The sequence below is a fragment of the Narcine bancroftii genome, chromosome 2 (assembly GCF_036971445.1).
Source record: "Narcine bancroftii isolate sNarBan1 chromosome 2, sNarBan1.hap1, whole genome shotgun sequence".
Classification (NCBI taxonomy): Eukaryota; Metazoa; Chordata; class Chondrichthyes; order Torpediniformes; family Narcinidae; genus Narcine; species Narcine bancroftii.
The window spans coordinates 155,660,304-155,680,931 of record NC_091470.1 but is presented as its reverse complement, the minus strand read 5'-3'; the positions used below and the strand labels follow the sequence as shown (position 1 = coordinate 155,680,931).

Sequence of the window (20,628 nt, the reverse complement as noted above, 5' to 3'; positions counted from 1 at the left end):
CTAACGTCGAAGTACTCGAGATGGCAGAGGTCGACAGCATCGAGTCCACGCTGCTGAAGATCCAGCTGCGCTGGATGGGTCACGTCTCCAGAATGGAGGACCATCGCCTTCCCAAGATCGTGTTATATGGCGAGCTCTCCACTGGCCACCGTGACAGAGGTGCACCAAAGAAAAGGTACAAGGACTGCCTAAAGAAATCTCTTGGTGCCTGCCACATTGACCACCGCCAGTGGGCTGATAACGCCTCAAACCGTGCATCTTGGCGCCTCACAGTTTGGCGGGCAGCAACCTCCTTTGAAGAAGACCGCAGAGCCCACCTCACTGACAAAAGGCAAAGGAGGAAAAACCCAACACCCAACCCCAACCAACCAATTTTCCCTTGCAACCGCTGCAATCGTGTCTGCCTGTCCCGCATCGGACTTGTCAGCCACAAACGAGCCTGCAGCTGACGTGGACTTTTTACCCCCTCCATAAATCTTCGTCCGCGAAGCCAAGCCAAAGAAAGAAGTATAGATCTTCTAGCCATTAGTGTAAGAAAAGCAATCATACGATCCGCAGGAAGAGATAAATAAGTCAAATCTATCATAGGTAATCCAAAAATTGCAGTAATGGGATGTGGTTGTAAATCAATATTCAAAACAGTACATATAATGGAAAAAATTTCCTTCCAATAATTCTGTAAAGAGGGACAGAACCAAAACATATGTGTAAGGGAAGCTATTTCCAATTGACATTTATCACATATAGGATCGATATGAGAATAAAAGTGATGGAGTTTATCTTTAGACATATGAGCTCTATGAACAACTTTAAACTGTATTAGTGAATGTTTTGCACATAGAGAAGAAGAGTTTACCAGTCGCAGAATTTTATTCCAATTTTCATTGGAAATATGAAGGTTGAGTCCTCTTTCCCAATCATTTTTAAACTTTTCAAAAGTCCCAGAATTTATTTTTGTAATTATATTATATAATTTAGATATCACACCTTTTGGAGGGAATTTTGAATATAGTATATCCTCTAAAACAGTCGTAGTCTCCCGATTGGGAAAAGAGGGTAAAGTCGAAACTAAGAAACTCCTAATCTGCAAATATCGAAAGAAATGAGATCGAGGTAAATCATATTTCATGGATAATTGTTCAAATGACATGAAAGAGTTAACCAAGAATAAATCCGAAAAGCATGTTATACCTTTAACTTTCCAGAGTAAATAAGCTTGATCAATTAGAGAGGGATTAAAAAGGAAATTTAGTACAATAGGAGTTTCCAAGATAAAATGACTTAGGCCAAAAAATCTCCGGAATTGAAACCATATACGTAGTGTATGTTTAGCCATTGGATTATCAATTTGTTTATATAATTTAGTAAGAGTAAAAGGGAGAGCAGCTCCCAAAATAGAGCTAATTGAAAAATTTTGTATCGGTTTAATTTCTAAATTTATTTAAAAATCTAAAATTCACACAACAAACCTCACCTTTCCTTGGGTTACATTTGCTCCCACTTTCTCAAGGACATTCTTCTGGGACAGGTATTTCTTACTGAAAAAGTCACAAGAACATTTTGTCAAGGGAACTGTAGGTGACAAACTACAATATAAATAATCTCAAACCATTCAGATCTCTGAACCCCTCTAATCTCTAAACCACAGGTGGCCAACTTTTTTTGATTCTGTGTCACATACAGAAAAATGTAGAATCACAGGCCAAACAATAAGCCTGGCAGTTTTCAACCTCCTTTAACAGGCCATTTAAAGCCTGTACAGAGCCAATAGCAGTCAGACTGAGTTGTTGGATCCCATGGGGAAGCAACCCCGCCAGTCCGCATCAGTGGCAGCACTGCTGTAACAGCAGTTCCGGCAATGCTGCCATTTTTTACTTCTAATAGGCTACTTAAAAATGGGCAATGGGCTGCAGTTGGCCCAGTGGTCATTGTTTGGCCACCACTGCACTAATTCCCTCCAAGATGCAACTTCAAACAGTAACTCTAACATGTTCAACAATTCTTCAATTAAAAGTACAGCAAACATCCCTTAGTGTGGTCTATTCAGAAAACAAGTCCTCATGAATTGTAATCTCCACTCACCACTTTCCTAACCAGTCAACAGCTGCACGGTGAAGCTGCGAGTGTCCACCTCCCTGCCCAGCACTAGCCAATGTCGCCATAACAACCATCAGCTCCGGGAATCCCGTTCCATCTCCGTTGGACAACATGTCTGTTGCCATGGGAATAAGCGTGTTGAGTAATACTGTACAAACACCTTCTCCAACTTGGCTGAAAAGTAGATCAGAACAAATTATCATCATATTAAACCATGTAATATGAGCCACTGATAATAACTGAAAAAGAACTTCAGGCAGTTCCGTTATGCAAGGGTTGTGCTCAAAACAACTGTCCATAAAATAATTTTTCTATAAGTCAGAATTAATTATTTGAATTAGGATGAACATTTATCATCTTATAAACACATGAATGCTGGAGGAACTCAGCATTCAATAGAACGGCATCAGCATGTCCCACATGTTATCAATGGATGTTACATTGTTTGATAAAATATTTTACAACTGTCAATAGAAGTTGTTAGTTTTCAAAGCAAATCTCAAAAGTGGCCTTCCACTGTGAACCAACAGCTGAGTTTTTAACCAAGAATGGTGTCTGTATTGTTACAATAAAAGGGAGCACCCATACTTGAAAAATAAAAAGATCTCAGAGGAGAGAGTCGGCAGATATGATTAATTAGGTAGTTCTGCAAAGAAATTACACAGAAATATACTCCTGTGTAGAACTATTTATCATTAAAACAATTTGAAATATTTGTGTCAGAAGGGAAGTCCCATAATCACCACATCCCCACTTCACATACTAGAGAGCAAGAGACAGATTGAATCTTCCCTGACCCCCAAACATCACCATCTGGCAATTAACTTACGAGTTACCCACCACAGGCTTGTCAACAGTCCCCAAGGACGCCAATGACAGATTCAATTTCTGTGAGATCAGGTGGTGTGTCTATCTCAGAGGATTCTTCCTGGACCCAACACAAGAATGTCATTGTGAAGAAAGCATGTCAGTGTCTCTACTTTCTCAGGAGTTGGCGGAGGTTTGGTACAACATCAAAAAGCATGGCAAACTTCTACAGATGTAGTATGCTGATCAGCTGCATCATGGCCTGGTATGGGGGCACCAATACCTCGGAGTGGAAAGGTAGTGGATACTCCCCACCATCAAGAAAACCTACATGCAAATCTGACCAAAGAGAGCAGCAGCAATCAGAATAATGACAAAAAAAAAGAAAGAATTGGTCTGTCCCTGCACATTTGACCTCCTTCACAAATCTGGGATAAATGTTGCAGTGAGGAGCCAAAATAGATGAATAATGAAAAACGGGTGGATTTATGAAGGAGGCCAAAGATTGGAAGCTTGTCTAAGGGGCAACAGGTCAAATTAAATTGGAAGGGTGGCAAGGCAAATATTCCAAAACATTGGTAGTTTGGAAATCAGTAAAAACTGGTAAGCACTGTAATGATGTGAAAGTGAGGAGCTTGTTTTGGAAATGTTGCAAATGTTCATGTTTTGAGAGAATCAGGTGTATTTGAGCTATCATTCAGAGGCACTAGAGACAGTTAAAGCCCTTGAATGGTGACGTAATGCAGAATGGATAAAACTTAGTAATAACAAATACAGAAGTACACAGCCTCAATTCTGCAAATGTTGTTGATTACCTGGAGTCCAAATCAAGCCAGAATCTAAAGCTAACATTATTTTTTTGTCTGTAGGAATAGCTTGAGACATGGAGAGCTCTGCTTGAGACATGGAGAGCACTGCTTCAAAACTTTAGATGGGAAGTAAAAAATGATTGGTTTACGTTTAGAAAATTTGTCATCAAGGAAGAGCATTTCCCCCAAGCAGTTGAGGAACAGACAGAAAAATCATAAAAGATCCAAAGTCGAAAAACACAATGAATTAGCAACGTGAATACATTCCATCATCAATAATCAGGGCATGAGTTTACCCTTTTCAGTGAGTGCCTGCCTGGATGCTTTCAGTTAACATCCTCACTACACCTTTTCACAGAAAGAACAACTTTTTCTGTTGAAACTTTCCCCAGGGCTCTGTTTCATAGTACAGAAGAATACTCATTATTCAGAATTCAATTAACCAGAAACCCAAACAACTGGCAAAAAAAAATGAGGAAATAAATAAAATTTAAAATAATAAGAATAAATAAAAGTTTAAAATTGTAAATTTTCTCCGAAGCAACACATAACTGGTTGGTGAAGATGGGAGAAAATATTCAGCCAGTGGAGTGTTCTGGTCATGCCCCGCCCTCAGAAGCAATTTGAATAAAGTTGTGCTTGAATAAAATGGCGGCTCCCAGGTTGAAGAGCTGGTCGATGCCTCTCACTCCTGGGGCAATTCTCCCAGTGTCTCCCTATCCCCACCTGTAAGAATCTTTATCTTTATTCATATTAGGTATATTAGGCTTTATCTGTAAACTTGGAGGAGGGCGGGTTAATTATAATGGCGGCACAGTTAACGTCGCGGCTAGTGCGACGCTGTTACAGCACTAACAACCGGGGTTCTAATTTAAATATTGTAAATTATGGAAATTACCGATTAAAATGAACTATACATGCTGATTTTTTTTCAAATTACTTTACATTTGTCTTTTAAACTGTGTATTCTTAATGCAGGTATATTAATTAGGCTTTGTAACAGTGTGTCTCAGTCAATCAGAAAATTTGCATTTCTGGCATCTGTGATCCCTCCATTTGCTGAATATTGGGGATTCTACTGTACCTGTTTTCTCGAACGATGCATGCAGTTAGAATCTGCAAAAGTTGTCTGTTTTCTTGTACCACTTCCAGCTGGTCAGAGTCTTTTGGGGGTGCATGGGTCATTCTCGTTAGCCAAGCTTGCAAGCGGGTGTGTTCAACACAGGCCAGCTGAGCAAATGAGCCACACAAACGTAGAAGACTTGGGTTTGGGCTCTTCTCCGCTGAAACAGGAAAACTAAGTCATCGCATTCTCTTATGAACTATTTCTAATTCTTCTCAAGAATCCACATTTGTCAATATTTCTTAAACCAATGTGGAAAATTGAATAGGTCAATGAAACATCCTTGAAAGTAGATAGAAGAAAAATATTTACAAGAAGTTTGCCAAGACCAATTCTAACAATTTAATTTATTCTACCTTGCTTATTATAATGCTGGTCAGTTTCAAAATCATTGCTTCCTAAGAAACCGAAGCCCATTCTCTCAATTCCAATTTAATTATTGGAATGAATAATTTTTTCTCATTGCCATATTTTAATTAGCAAAAAGAATACAACAGGCATAGAAATCCTTACATTATCAAAATCAACAAATACAAAATGAGCTTTAGAGAAGGAAAAGGTTTCATACAAAAGTACTGCCAATCTCAATATGCAGCACAAATCTCAAAATCTGACAAGAAGCCCATCTGAAATCAAAATGATGAGTTGAAATTCTGACACACATTCCAAATGCTACTAAATAATAAGTCTAAATGATTTCATCGCTATAAAACACACAGGTTGATTATTTTGTCAAGAATACATTGACTGGAAAGAACAGAATTCCATTTCTTACAACAGTGTACAACTCCCAGCAGACTTCTGTAACCCACAGTGGAAAACAATGGAGAGTGTCAACATAAAGTTTTGAAGGCAAAAGATGGAAAGAGTTCTTCACATCTATTCCAAATTTTAAAACTGACAGATATATGGTTTGCTCTGTTGGCATGACAACAAAACATTCAGTTCTCTTCAGTCTTGGTGTTCCAATACTTTTTTAAATTGAGCAACTTCTCAACTCACATAGATCCTTATTCAGCTAAGAATGGAACTCAAACCAAGAGTCCATAGAAGTGAGTTATGTCCAAACATTCTTAAACAATATTTTCAGGTCAGAGATACTGTATATATTATATCATTAACAACAGGGAAACTAAATCATACTTACCAAGCTGGAAGAGCTTTGTGAAAAACTTGAGCACTCTATTACAGAATTTGGCTGACAAGTTCTCATTGGCTGTAGCCATCATGATCTGTACCAGCTCCCCCCTGCAAGGCAGCAAGAATAACAGAAACTGATATTGGTACTGGTAAACTGAATCAAAAGCCACAAGAGGGCAATTAACTTCCTAAAGAAACATGCAGTTACTCAGGAACAAAAAAAATCCAATCATCTTTATCCATTTTCAGAAGTTTTTTTCATGCTCTTAAATGTTAACACACAATACTCATCACTTTTAAAAAGAAATATTGGGAATCCTCAGTGGTGCTGAATTTCAAGTAAAAGTAAAATGCTGAAGAAACACATGAGGTCAAACAATGTACTTTAAAGATAAAGATGGGGAACCCACGATTTGGGCTTAAGCCCTTCATCGAGGTTTAGTGCTGAATTTCTATGGGTGAATAAAACAATGAAAAAACGAATGGTAAAGAAAGATAAGGGGAGAAACATTCATCTGAACAAATGATTACTTGTGAATTCTGATTGTTATCTGTTTGGTCAAATATTACTGAAGAAAACAAATAAAAAAGGAGCAGTGAAAGCATGCTGTTGGAATTCTACAATCACTGGGAATAAACTTGCTTAAAATTGTAGGGGAGCAAGAGAATGGTATACTAAAAAGGATTTCAAAACAATTAACATAGAACTTCAACTAAATCCAACACTCTTCTCATTCTCAAGGTTAACATTCAACTGCAGATCACAGAACCTTGCTCCTACCGTTCAGAGAAAAACTCTTCCATGGCTTTGCGTGCTTGGCTGCTCTCAAGCTGTTTTTCAAGGTACTGTAAGCACTCTTCCAAGACAGTCTCATCCAGGCCACTGTGGAGATAGAAGGGTAGTGCCTTAATGAAGAAACATGCTCCATTAAGCTCAGTTTTTGGGCAAAAATTCTAAAATCTGACATAAATTGCAAAATTATGATATCACCCAATGAGAAAAGTTAACTTTCACATTCATGTAACACACAGCACATAAAAATGGCAAACACAATATTCAGAAATGATGAAAATTCTCATCTAAAATCAGAAAATCTTACAATTTGACTGGTAGAGTCATTTTCTGTGCATGAGCCAAAACATGCACAAAAGGTTCCATGCAGAAAAAGTCCCTTTCTCTATGCAGTCTTAATAAAAACTAGGCAAAAATGAGGCTTTCCTGGTGAAGCCAGATTGAATGGAATCAGATATCCATGCTATTTAAAACCTGACGTTTATTGTTATCAAAGAGTAAATGTTTTCACCAAAACATTTATTGCAGTTTTGTATATTTAGCTTCCAAATCATGGTTTAAAACAGCCATTCTCAACTTTTTTTCAGCTATTGGTCTCCCTAGGACGGCTCAAAGTTTATGGCCCCCTTCTCTGTGAAGATGTCAATTTTTGGTTTCTTCCATAAAAAAAATTAAAATATTTATGTGATGCAAAGTGAAAAGAAATCAAGGTGGTCTCCAGGGGGCTGTAAGGCCCCTGCTGATTTAAAATATTGATGACATTGATAACTTTGGATGGAAACTAGAAAATTCAGAAAAGTCAGTTCTGCTGGGTTGTTGTGATGTCCTTTTGCGATGTCCAGCCCCAACCCATCTTAAAAACCAGAGTCATCACTAAAGCAGTTACTAAGTAATGAGATTTCCCCAATTTGACCAAAAGCACAGAGAACTTGTCTTTCAAATCCTCAGAATGACTTCACATCAAATTTCTTCCTATTGGTAAATTTGTACAATTTCTGTTTAATTAATCTAAAAAAAATAAAATAATGGATTGTCAGTCAATTCTTTCAATGGAGACAGAAGGAACTACAGATGCCAGTGGAACTCAGCAGGTCAGCAGCATTGTGGAGTGATGTGGACAGCAAACATGTCCGGTTAAGATTCTTGATCAAAACCCAATTCTTTCAGTGGTATTGATTGAGTGGGACAAATATTAGGCAGGATATCAGGAAAACTTCCTGCTCTTTAAAAATGAAGTGATATTTAATAAATTAACATTTACAGCTTTGTCTTCACATTTTATCAGAAAAATAGCAGAGACCATCAATGTGACAATTAAATATGAAATTAGATTAAGAATTTGATCCAACACTATAATAGAATCCAGTCTTCCAACTCAGAAATTAGTTACCATCTGAACTAATCTTACATTTTAAATTACAGTAAAACACCTGGTATCCGGAAATTCAAGCAACCAGCAACCGACAAAAAAAAAATCAAGAAAAATAAATTGTAATAATTGGGAAAAAATTACGCTTAAAATTTTATATGTTCTCTGAAATAACACATAAACCTAAACGGATAACCCCATATTAAAATATGCCATTCAGACATGGCAAAAAGTAAATAAATGTATCAGGCTAAAGGTGGGGTTATCTCCTAAAATGCCCTGGACCCAGAACAAATTAATACTAAGATCCTGGATACCTGGTGCCGGAAGGGGATCAAATGTATCGAGGATTGTTATAAACAGGGGCAGCTAATTACATTTGAACAGTTAATGAGTAAGTATATGTCAAATAAAATTTTCTTCTGCTATCTTCAGCTAAGATCTTTCTTAAGGGATAACTGGACTATCTTTGGCCCTACCCGTGTGTAGTGACATGGAAATTGTAATACGAAAGGCGAATACGCTAAGTTTATCTCGATGATGTATCTCCTATTCCAAAGTGATGGCCTGAAGCCGGGCTTACATAAGACGAGAGAAAGATGGGAATTGGATCTGGGCATAACTATTTATGAGCGGTGCTGGTCAGACCTGTGTCAGGACAGCATTACAGCAGTCATTAATACCAGATACAGGTTAGTGCAATATAATATCTTGCATCAACTATATTTCTCAAAAAATACATAAATCCAAACTAGAAATTTTAGAAATATGCTTTTGGAGATTAAAACCTTTATCCATTGAATCCAGCTGTGTACATAAATGAGATCTTTCTGGGAGGACCTGGGGGACATTCTGAAAAAAATTATAAAGGTGGATTTTCCACAGGATCTGAAATTGTACCTTCTGAGGAACATTATGGTCATGCGTTTTAAATTGTACAAGTACAAAATTCAATTTGTGAGGTTTGCCTTGGAGGTAGCCAGGAAATAAATGTATAGTGGTCACGTGGAAGTCCAACTCCCAACTAAACATTACATGATGGAATATGGAAATGTAGAGTTCTATTCCCCTGCAGAAAATCACAAACAATTTAAGGAGGAAATATGACACATTCATTGGGGTACAGCAGACTTATCTGCAGCACATTGGTATGAAGATTATAATTATACCCCTGCTGAATAAAAGAAAGGCAACAATCCATGCCAGTAGTGGAATAATTGAGATCAATAAAGTGGGTCATGGCACAGATGACAGGCTCACTTATTTTGTTCCTTATCTTTTTTTATTTCAAGTTTTTAGGATTTTTCTAAAGTTCCTTTAAGGGTCTGTAATTTTACCAAGAATTGTTTCATTGTGTTCATTTACTTTGCTTGTGGTATTAAGGTACGGGGGGAAAAACAGACTCTAAATGTTATATACCACTGTTGAGAGAGATTGTGTTTTTTTTTGTTTGGATTTGTCTGAGTCTTTGAAAATCAAAAATAAAATAATCCAAAAAAAAGTAACACATAAACCTTTGGTGAAGATGGGAGCAAATATTCAGCCAGCAAGGTGTCTTGGTTGTGCTTTGCTCATAGCAGGAGCTTGAATAAATTTGTGTGAAACAGCAATAGCATATCCGAGCAAGAAGAGCTGGTTGATGCCGCTCCCCATTGGGGTGACTCACTTAAAGTGTCTCCTTATCTCTGTTTAACAGGAGTCAACCCAGTTAGAGGCTTTATCTGTAAATTTGGGAGAGGGGGAGGGGTAAATTATCTATAATCTTATTGTTCGTCTTTCAGGCAGCTCTGTGGAGGGGGAGGAACCTGCATGCAACAGTTAAATGTTTTCAAAGAATGTGACTAAAAAAATAAAGTAAAATACATTAAAATGTATATATTCATGCAAATGAAGTTTGTTCAATGCAAGAACAGGATAGTATTTTTGTCTTTTAAACTGTTTATTCTTAATGCAGATGTATTCGTTAGGCATTGTAAGAGAAAGTCTCAAGCAACAAAAAATATACTTACCTGGCATTTTGAACAGTTTTAACAAATTAAATGGAGCTGAATTTTAAATGTTAAGGTGAACATACAATTTTAAGTTTGGAATAATTTATTTATGCTTTCTGCGACAAATATTGGCTGTATTATAGTTGATAAATCACCAATAATTATTATACACAGAGTACCAAACTAAATTGTTTTTAGAACTACAGAATTGTTATAAATTAAAATAATTTCAAACTTAACAAACTCCAACCTTTTTGGTAGACATTAACAAACTTGAAGCTTTCGTTACCTATTGGGATCAGAGTGGTGGGCAATTATATTATAGCAACTAGTGATGAGTCGTTCATAGATACGTGCAAGAAACTCATCAGATTCTGCAGGTCCTAGGATCCGTTCAAGTGAAGTGGAGCTGATTTCAGACACACTTTCTGTGCTGGTCTCCAACAGCAATGGTAGCAACGTGTGAATAACTTGTGGTGGGTTCAGTTCTTCAGGACACCAACTAGAAAAAGATTATAACAGATAAACATTTAACAGTGAGCTTAATTATCTGAAAATGGGAAGAGTGCAAGAGAAGGCGTCAAATTAATGTAAAATTAAAGACAAATTAGCAGCTCTGAACAGAGATCACATTCAAACTGGGATATGTAGTTTGAGGAAGGGAAGCAATTTACCATCTGTTCACTTATATAAAACACAGAAAATCATAAACTGAGTAAAAATATTTTCATACAGAGTGCACGCATATACCATGCAAGTGTAGTTAGCATTCTATATTCCAAGTTACAAGAGCAATTTTCATTTACTTGGGAAATGAGACAAAACACATTCCATTGTCCCACTCTCTGCCACAGTTAATCACCCAGATGTATCAATCGCCCATTATATAGACAAGATCCTCCTGCAATATTTTAACACTGAGGATTTAATTCTGTCATGATTTAAAAAGCTTTTCTTTAAAAGAAACCTTATCTTGTTAAAAATAGTGTGCAATTGAGAATGAATATCCTATTTCTTGGAATATCATGGCACTCAGGCCAAAGAGATATTCCTAAGATCAAAATTTTGCCATTTTGTATGTACCCAATTCCCACATTTGCTATAAATTGTGTACATTCTTTCATTGTCACTATTACATTCCAACACTGCTATAAATTGCCAGTGCAACTTTTATTTGTCCGCTATAAATTGTGCGTGTGGTTTCAACATAAAAAATTTTCTCACATGGCACACACACAACATGTGGGGGGGAGGGGTGGGAGAGAGGAAGAGAGAGAGAGAGAGAGAGAGAGAGAGAGAGAGAGAGAGACCTGGTTTGTGGAAAAAAAAACGCATATAAGGTGCATGTTATATGTAAAAATACAGTATAATTCACTGCAACCAAAAAATATTAAGGGGAAAATATGTCAAGCAAAAATGTAGACAAAATAATTTAAATTACATATATAAAAGGGGAGGGGAGCAGGGGGAGAGGCCAAGAAGTGATAAGAGTTTGTGAGAGGTGGAGACACAGGTTGAGGAACAAACCATTAGCTATGTGGGGGTGGGGAAAGAAAAGATTGAGAGAGTAAAATATTAGTAGTGGAATAGGCTCAGAAGAGATGGGAATGGTGGGATCAGATGGGTATAGGGGTTACCAAAACTTAGAAATAATCAATGTTCCATATTGTTAGATTTAAGAAAATACACCAAAACGTTTATAGGCACAATGGGCCAAATGTCTGTCTGAGATTGTATGGGGATCCAAACATCACTGGAGCCTTTAGGACATGCAGTGGGGTAATCTCATATCTACAGAGTTAAGACTGCAATTCTACTAATCAACTTACACTATGAGGTCACCAGTAAGCCTGACCAACGAAAGTAAAATGTGCTTCAGGCAGGCGGCCAATGGCAGACTCTGGTTTGACAATGTTCCAAGATGTGCGGCCTGGATTGCACTGATGTAGCTTTCTGCTGGAATGATGTCATTTGCAAATGCATTTCGCTATGAACACAAAAAGGAACAAATAATTGAAACACCTGAATTACATCCAAATTTGGGTGGCACACTTCACATTGCAGTTAGCACAAGCTATTACTGCACCAGCGACCAGTGTTCAAATTCACCTATAAGGAGTTTATAAATACTCCATGTCTGCGTTTGGTTTTCTCTGGGTGCACCTTCCACCCTTGAAAATATACAGAGGTTGTTGGTTCATTGATGTATTGGCAGCATCCATGAGGGGTTGCTGATTGCTGGAGCAGGGCAGCAGAAATGGGCAAAACATCTCCTGTTGAAAAGGAGAAGCAGGAAAGGTGACCATGGCAGCAGACCAGCAAGGGGGTCAGCGGCTGAAGGACCCACACAGGCTGCTGGAGACCAGCTCATCAGAATCAATCATGGGAACCAGGTTATCGAAACCATGATGTGAAGGGATGCGGAGGACAAGAAGAGTTTCCAAAGTACCTTGGGCACCGAAGGCTTTGTGATGGTACCTGAGGTTTGGGACTGGAGCTCGGGCTACCAATGGTTCGAACAGGAGTCTGTGCAGCTGTAGTTGCTGCAGAAACACTGGAGGCAAATCCATGGACACTCAGTGTCTCTGAAGGGACTCTCTTTTGCTTCTCTTTTCTTTCTCCTATTGTTAGCGGCACCAGGCAATGTTCATGGTAACTCCTTGTTATCCTTACAGCAGACAAAAGTTGAACTACATCATGTATATTTTATTTTTATGCATTATTACATGACAATAACAAGAAGCTTGAAACGTACTGGGGGGTGGGGGGGGCATAGATTCATGGGTTGGAAGGGATGGTTATCGTCCTATATAATTAATTTAATTTCAATTTATTCCTAAACTACAGTTAACAACTTCTACAGGTCCTTATCCCTTTATCCGTGATTCCAAAAAATAAACATTATTTTTAACTGCATATACAGTATATTTCCAAGTGTTCTGGAGAGTGCAAGGAGAGAATACGGCTCGGGCTGCAAGCAGGGAGAGAACAGCAGCGTGACTTGGGAGGAAAAGAGACTCAGAGCTTGACGAGCCTCTGGGGCCAGAGGGCAAAGAGCCCCGAGTGTTGAGCTCCACAGTCTGGAAGAAAGGAGGAGAGAAGCGAACCAATGCCGAGGAGAAAGTGGTGCCAGAGAGAGAAGCTGAGGACGCCAAAGAGCAGCCGAGCCCAAGCAGCAGAAACATAGAAGATAGGAGCAGGAGTAGGTCATTCGGCCCTTCGAGCCTACTCCGCCATTCAATGAGATCATGGCTGATCTTGAAGTTCAGTACCCCGTCCCCGCCTTCTCTCTGTAACCCCCAATTCCCTTATACTGAAGAAATATATTTAATTCCCTCTTAAATATATTCAATGAATCTGCCTTTACTGCTCTCTGTGGCAATGAATTCCACAGATTCACCACCCTCCGGGTAAAGAAATTCCTCCACATCTCGTAGAAATTCCTCCTCACCTAACGACAGGGAAGAGCCAGGCCCTAGGGAGGAGCAGGTGATGAGAAGGCTCCCCCCTCCCTCCAGCAGTTGACTGGTGCATAGCGACCAGATGATGGGAATCAGCTGAGCCTGGCCAGAAGGAGGCAGACAAGGGCACGGCAGAGCACATCGGGTGAGCCTCTTTTTGTTTTAATGTGCGATCAATTGCTGTCTTCATTACCCATCATCCCCCACGCAGCCAGAACCACTCTGCATTTCCCAGAATGGTTCCAACTGCATGGGGGAATGATGGGTAACAAAGACAGCCATTGCTTGTTGAGCTGGCTTCAAAGCAGCATCGCCAATAAAAAGGGATTAGGTTTTGCGCAAATCTGTTCCACTGCCATTTTAATTCCATATTCCGGAATAATCAGAATACCAAGAAGTGTCTGGTCCAAGAATCTCAGATAAAAAGATAAGCCTGTAGTACCAAGCAATGGGAAGAATATTTCTGCAATAAAGTTTAGTATTCCTAACGGAACACAAGATGAAAACATTAATAAAAAGGATAGGCAAGAGAGAACTGAATGGAAATTCCAGAACATTCAGCAAATATTCACGCAAAGAAGTTCTAACTCCTTAATATTTCCTTTATCTAAATTGTCTTAGTCACGGTCGTTACAGTTTCTCCTTCAATCAGAGGCTCTCAATCTGTAGTCCAATCACCTAATGAAAACATTTCTTCTGAATATATTCAATCTTGCGTCTAAACCTTATTCATAAAATATGCAATGCTTTTTATTCTAGTTGTATCATTATGAATATGTTTAAACACCTTTATAATTCATTCTTTAATAAAGAGCTCAATTTTTCAATTCTTTGTATTTGTTGATCCCTCATCACTTATACTCCTTCAACACACAAATAAAAATTTTACTCATTTAAGTCCCCAGTGAATCACGCCAATATTCAGTTCTTAATATTTCAAACAATATATAACCAAAAAAAACCCTACAGCGAATAAAACTTCACTGAGGTATAGAACATTTTCAGTCCTTCCTTCATCAAAATACAGCCTTTGGATTGGAAGTAATTATCAATCATCACTATTTCTTAAATACTGGCTGCAGAGCCATAGAAGGTGATGACCCAGTTATTTTCCATCAAAATTTACATTGTAGAAGGTGATGACCCGGTTATTTTCCATCAAAATTTACATTGTAGAAGGTGATGACCCGGTTATTTTCCATCAAAATTTACATTGTAGAAGGTGATGACCCGGTTATTTTCCATCAAAATTTACATTGTAGAAGGTGATGACCCAGTTATTTTCCATCAAAATTTACATTGTAGAAGGTGATGACCCAGTTATTTTCCATCAAAATTTACATTGTAGAAGGTGATGACCCGGTTATTTTCCATCAAAATTTACATTGTAGAAGGTGATGACCCAGTTATTTTCCATCAAAATTTACATTGTAGAAGGTGATGACCCAGTTATTTTCCATCAAAATTTACATTGTAGAAGGTGATGACCCAGTTATTTTCCATCAAAATTTACATTGTAGAAGGTGATGACCCAGTTATTTTCCATCAAAATTTACATTGTAGAAGGTGATGACCCAGTTATTTTCCATCAAAATTTACATTTAAATTATATTTTCTTGTAAATAAAATGTTTAAAAAAATATGGAAACTATTTTGGCACAAGAGATTCTACAAATAACCAGCGAGGGCAATAACCAATTCGTCAATAAAGAAATTCTGGCCTGGCTTCCTGGTGCTAAGGATACGATCATGGGATCTATAATGACTTATTCATGCTCCATGTACCCAATATTACAAACATACTGAATACCTAACGTATATTCCACAATGAATATTTCTTAGGCAAGGATGAGAGAATTTTTTTTCCACCTGCTGGGTCTTGGGGATATGACAGGAAAGGGTAACTAAGGCCAAATTTAAAACAGCATTGATCCTTAATCAAATGGCAGAACAGGCCAGAGGGGCCAATTGACCTGGTCTTGCTACAAATATGAATATCACGTACCCATGATCCAATATTGGGGAACTCATTGGTGTTAACATTATTCCAGGTTTCACACAGAGTCTGAACAGTTGATGGAAGGTTCTGTATCACCAATTGAGCTGTAAACACAATCAATAGGAATAATTTAAAGCAGGCCACTCACTATAAGGTATTATTCAGAACAATTACTTCTCACCGATACAACTATAGCTTCACGCAGAAATTCTAGCTCAGCGTGACAGCACTCCTCGAGATACCAGTCATAATGAAGTGTCACCCAAGCATCTCTTCCACAAAATTATTTCTTCATCAGTATCCATAAACGAGCTGAAATCAAAGATATTTTCCACATTTTCCACATTGACTTACAATTACAAGGCACGCGTCGCCTTTGGAAGATGAACGATACAGTACTTATTAAAATGAAATATTTACATTATTTTCAAACTAATGTAATTTACTAGTGCCTATGACACAAGTATTTCAATATAGATTGAGAGAAGGGAAAAAAGCCCAACCAGAAGACTTGTGTACACACGATTGTGAAGTTAATCTTTCCTGTGCCAATGGTTAAACTGATCCAAAAGAATTTCTGTCCTTACCAACAGAGTTAGTCTTGCAGCGGGAAGATCCAATCGCCAATGCTGCTGCATAGCCTTGCAGCTTCTCCTCAGTTGGGCACTCAGTTGAACTCTCTTCACACAGACTCCTCAATAAGTATGACCTAGTATCAATCATCAAGCAACCAGTTTACATCGACTCGTTAAAAAAAAGATCTTGATAGTCCATTTGCAACCCTGCCCGTTGACTGCAATATTTGGAATCTCCGACAACTTCCTAAATTCCTGCAGAATGACGTGATCTCTCTATTAGCCAAGTATCTAATCTCGTTCCACAGGAAATCTAATTGGGGTCCTTCCAATTCACAATGGATTAGGACATCAGTTTGTTTCTTAAACTGGACAATATCAAATACACATTAAGAGGGTCCACCAGAAAATTTGTCTGAAATACGAGTGCTTTCCAAGTAAATTACTAACTGTGAAACAATTATGCCAATACAAGTGGTAATATATCAATGATACTGTCAACAAAAGTGCCAAGGTGGTCAGGGAGTGGAGGCCTGAGCATTTATCTGAAGGTGTATGTGAACATTTGTGTATATGTGCATTGATTTTTCTGTTTTTAAAAAGAGAAAATAGGAGCACAATCCACATCTATATAATGTGTGCAAAGTGGTTTTTGACTTTCTCAAAGTGGTTAAATAACTATATTTTGGGGAAAAAATCTTGATAATTAAGAGTTAAATACTAGCAGCCCATCTATTGACATATGCACTTCTAAAGCACAAGTTATTGAATAAACTTTATACTTCACCACAGATAAAATACTGCCATCCAAATGAGTAAATGCATTTTTTCCACCACGATGATACAAGCTAGATAGTTGGGATTAAAGGCTTACTTTCCTTCAAAATGTGAACATCCATTGCATAAATTTTTGTGAAGTTTTAATATGGAGTGCACTACCAAAACAAGATTATAGATATCTTAACAAACTGTCACAAAATAGTCATTTAAAGAGGTGGAGAAATTCTCAAAAGGGCAATGGAACACACCAATGTTTATGGTTGAGTTGTATGTTTTCGAAATAGAAGGGAGCACCCCTTACATTGAACTTAACAATTGTGATATGCAATGGTTGCTACAGAAATTCAAAAGGTCTATTTTTTTTTGACGGGTACATCCAGCTTGCTGACCTAGAAGAGCATGTTGCCAAAGTCAAATAGTCATTGACAGATAAATTTGGCTACTACCAGCATTACATTTAGCAATTCTAATGTAAAGAAAATCCCAAACATTCAATTTTATACCTGGTAAATGTAGCATAGATGCCAATAAGCTGAAGAGTTGCAGGAAGCAAATTCTTTGTGATCTCAGACGACTTGTGGGAATCTGTTTCGGCAGCCACCTTGGAAAAGTATTCATCCAAAGAAACCTGGACCTTTGATATGACTGCATCAAGCGTATAAATAGTCTGCATGCTGGGAAGGCGGTTGAGTGGGAGGATAGCAGTTGCATCAATTCCACAATATGAAGAAACCTAAATTAGAAGAGAACTCTTCAAGCCTTTGAATGGAAAGTAGCATCACATTCAAACATACATGTGAGATCCTTTATCAAAAAGCAACCACATGAATTCAAAGCAAATGAACACATCAAACTGTTGAACAAAATCACATTATGAGTTCAGGTTAAAAATATGTAATTTATACACACCTTTACAGCAAATACAAAACATGAAAGTGTCTGTTGGATTCAGTAAAGCTGTTCGCAGCATCATTTATCACCATTTTTGAGGCACAGAAGCCAATTTGCCAAGAGTTCTTAAATAGCACTTCCTAATCCCAAATTTCCTATCACCTACAAGGATTGAAGCTGTGGCTAATAGTGTCTGGATAACATACTAAAACTTTACAATAGTTTCTCCTACTTTTCAATTGATACCTACAATTTTTTTTTAATGATGAACCTAACCACATCCTGACTGTTTTTTTTAAATTTATGAGCATGTAAGGCACCTTCCTTAATTTTTGTATCTGGCTTTCTAATTTTATTTGAAACTTCTTGCGTGTTATCTTCTCCTTATCAAAGGTTTCCACTAATGCCCATATATTAAGTGTATGTCCTGTTCCTTCAGCTGATTTTAATTTCTCTCATGACATTATTTGTCAATGTGGGCTCATGAGGTTTAATCTGTTCTTGTTTATTGGTGAAATATAACTTTCCCAGATACAGCTGGATATAGTTTTTAATTGTTATAAATTTGATTGTCTATTTTATTTTGAACTTCTCTGAAAGGGCATTGATCTGAAGTGAACTGCTGTCAACCTCAACTCTCATGTGGTAAATATCACCTCAATTAGCACCCATTTTACCAGGCTTATAAACAAGTTAACATCTCTGCCAGGGGAAGTGAATTGCTGACTTTCTGAACATGGTCTGAACATTCTTGTGATCAGATGACAATAAAATGGCTTGGTTTTTTTTTAAAAGATGACTTATGCTTTAGCTACTTTTAAATGTTTATCTGCAAATGCTACAGAAATGTCTTCCTCTTGAAGTACAAACACACAATGCTGGAGAAACTCAGCAGGTCAGTGTCCTTTATGTAGCAAAGGTAAAAATACATAACTGACGTTTTGGGCAAGTTCATTAAGGGCTCAAGCCCAAAACATCAGTTATGCATTTTTACCTTTGCTAATATAAAGGGCATTGTTTGATCTGTTGAGTTTCTCCAGCATTGTGTGTTCGTATTTCAACCACAGTGTCTATTGATTTTCGTGTTTGATGTCTGCCTCTTGATCTGTTTTCTTTCTCGTGCAGCATGTTCACAAACATCAAAGAGGTGCCAGTATCTGTTATCAGAGGCAACAAGATGGCCTAGCCACTCAGAACACAGTGTCACCTGCCTTTAAATGACCAAATTAAACTGTATCAATTTCTGTCTTTCACTTATTGACCCATTTTCTTATCCTTTAAAATATTTCTGTAAAATATTCTGCCACTGAACTCACAAGCATTTTCTATGGCCTGAAATCAAAGTCAAAAGGGTAGACCCACAATCTGCATTGCCGAGATTATTTCATTCACTGAACAATACAAATACCACTTTCACACAGACAGCTCACAGGCATGGTTTTGTCTTACCTGTCTTGCAACATACTCTTCTGCAAGTTCTACATCGTACTTCACAGAACTACACTTGGTCATTGCCAGTTCTACCAGTGAGTCAGCATAGTCTGGCTTCATGTCCTGTTGTACCAAATGATCCTTGAGCAAAATAAAATCATGGAGAAGTGAAGTTTGAGGATGAAGCAGCTCACTGATTAACTGCTATATTGAAAATAACCACAAATTACTACTTCCTTTAAATGTAATATCATGCTGAAATTATATTTAGATAAGTTAAAAGCTCAAAAACATCAATCAAATCAGTATTTTTAATGTTATGGGTATCACTGGCAAGTGCAAACCCAGTGCAGGACTGAGTATCTCACAATGCAAGTCTAGTACCCACTTGGCAGAACTAAACATTAAAGCAGTGGTACAGTGAATATAATCCCTAATACCTGGGAACATCTCTGAAAAATGCCTGATCATTTCACAAGGATTGGATTCTGCACCCTTATGGTGCAGCCACCACTGATTTTCTGCCATGACCAGAATATGCAATAATTTTGGCGTGGATGTGGGAAACCTGGCATGCAACAGCACCACAATAACAAAAAAAATTAAATAATCTATAAAACCAATTGTTAAACATTGTGATATGATGTGAACATCACAGTTCCCTCACAATTCTCCAGTTTTCATTGCTTTCTCTTCTTGCACAACTTTGCCTTACTCAGCACCTTTGCACTACATGATACTAGAGGCTGCATTTGTCAATACCTTGATCCAGGCTGCATAGGAGCTGATACAAAGGCGCGCTGACCATCGAAGCGTGTGTAAAATGTCACATTCAGTCAGCTCTGTTGCAGTTATAACCACTTGATTGACATAAGCTTTTGATGGTGGCATGATTCCCAGAATCCTCCACAAAATCAAGAAGTAATACTGAATGGAGCATGCTTCCTAGAAAGCAAAGTCAGTGAAAATAAATTGTGATAGAATTGCATCATAAAGCACAGGGCAACCCTAAAAAAATAACTGGTTAATTCTACATGTAGTGCAACCCTCATTATATAGTCACCCATTTTTAAGCAGATTGCATACAGATCAATAAAGCAGCAGAACTTCTCCATTATATAGCTAGGGTGGCACCATTAATGGAATGCTACTACTGTTTCTGCGACCAGTTTGAATCCACTGCTGTCTGCAAGGAGTTTTCACCTTCTACCAGTGACCACACAGGTTTCCTCCAATGTTCCTAAAATGCAAGGGGTTAGTAGTAGGTTAATTGAACACATGTATGTATTTCGGGAGCATGGGCTCATTAGCTGGAAGGGCCCGTAACCATGCTAAATCTCCAAATTAAATATTCAGGAGCAT

The 20,628-nt window shown here is 37.8% G+C and overlaps 1 protein-coding gene across 9 annotated transcripts in view; it reads right to left on the bottom strand.

Annotated features, from left to right (window-relative positions):
• ubr4 (ubiquitin protein ligase E3 component n-recognin 4) overlaps positions 1-20,628 on the bottom strand; it is a 220,003-nt gene that overhangs the window by 151,824 nt on the left and 47,551 nt on the right. For all 9 annotated transcript variants that reach the window (XR_011351775.1, XM_069918724.1, XM_069918722.1 and 6 more), the window contains 12 exons: positions 20,029-20,211; positions 19,285-19,407; positions 17,448-17,677; positions 16,177-16,298; positions 15,596-15,693; positions 11,959-12,116; positions 10,419-10,631; positions 6,758-6,859; positions 5,984-6,084; positions 4,798-4,996; positions 2,083-2,271; positions 1,475-1,538 (listed from right to left, as the gene is read on the bottom strand). Coding sequence is in view for 8 of the 9 variants with exons in the window: in XM_069918724.1 (XP_069774825.1) it covers positions 1,475-1,538; positions 2,083-2,271; positions 4,798-4,996; positions 5,984-6,084; positions 6,758-6,859; positions 10,419-10,631; positions 11,959-12,116; positions 15,596-15,693; positions 16,177-16,298; positions 17,448-17,677; positions 19,285-19,407; positions 20,029-20,211 (1,782 nt within the window). In the remaining variant the exon portion in view is untranslated. The remainder of the gene's footprint in view (positions 1-1,474; positions 1,539-2,082; positions 2,272-4,797; positions 4,997-5,983; positions 6,085-6,757; positions 6,860-10,418; positions 10,632-11,958; positions 12,117-15,595; positions 15,694-16,176; positions 16,299-17,447; positions 17,678-19,284; positions 19,408-20,028; positions 20,212-20,628) is intronic.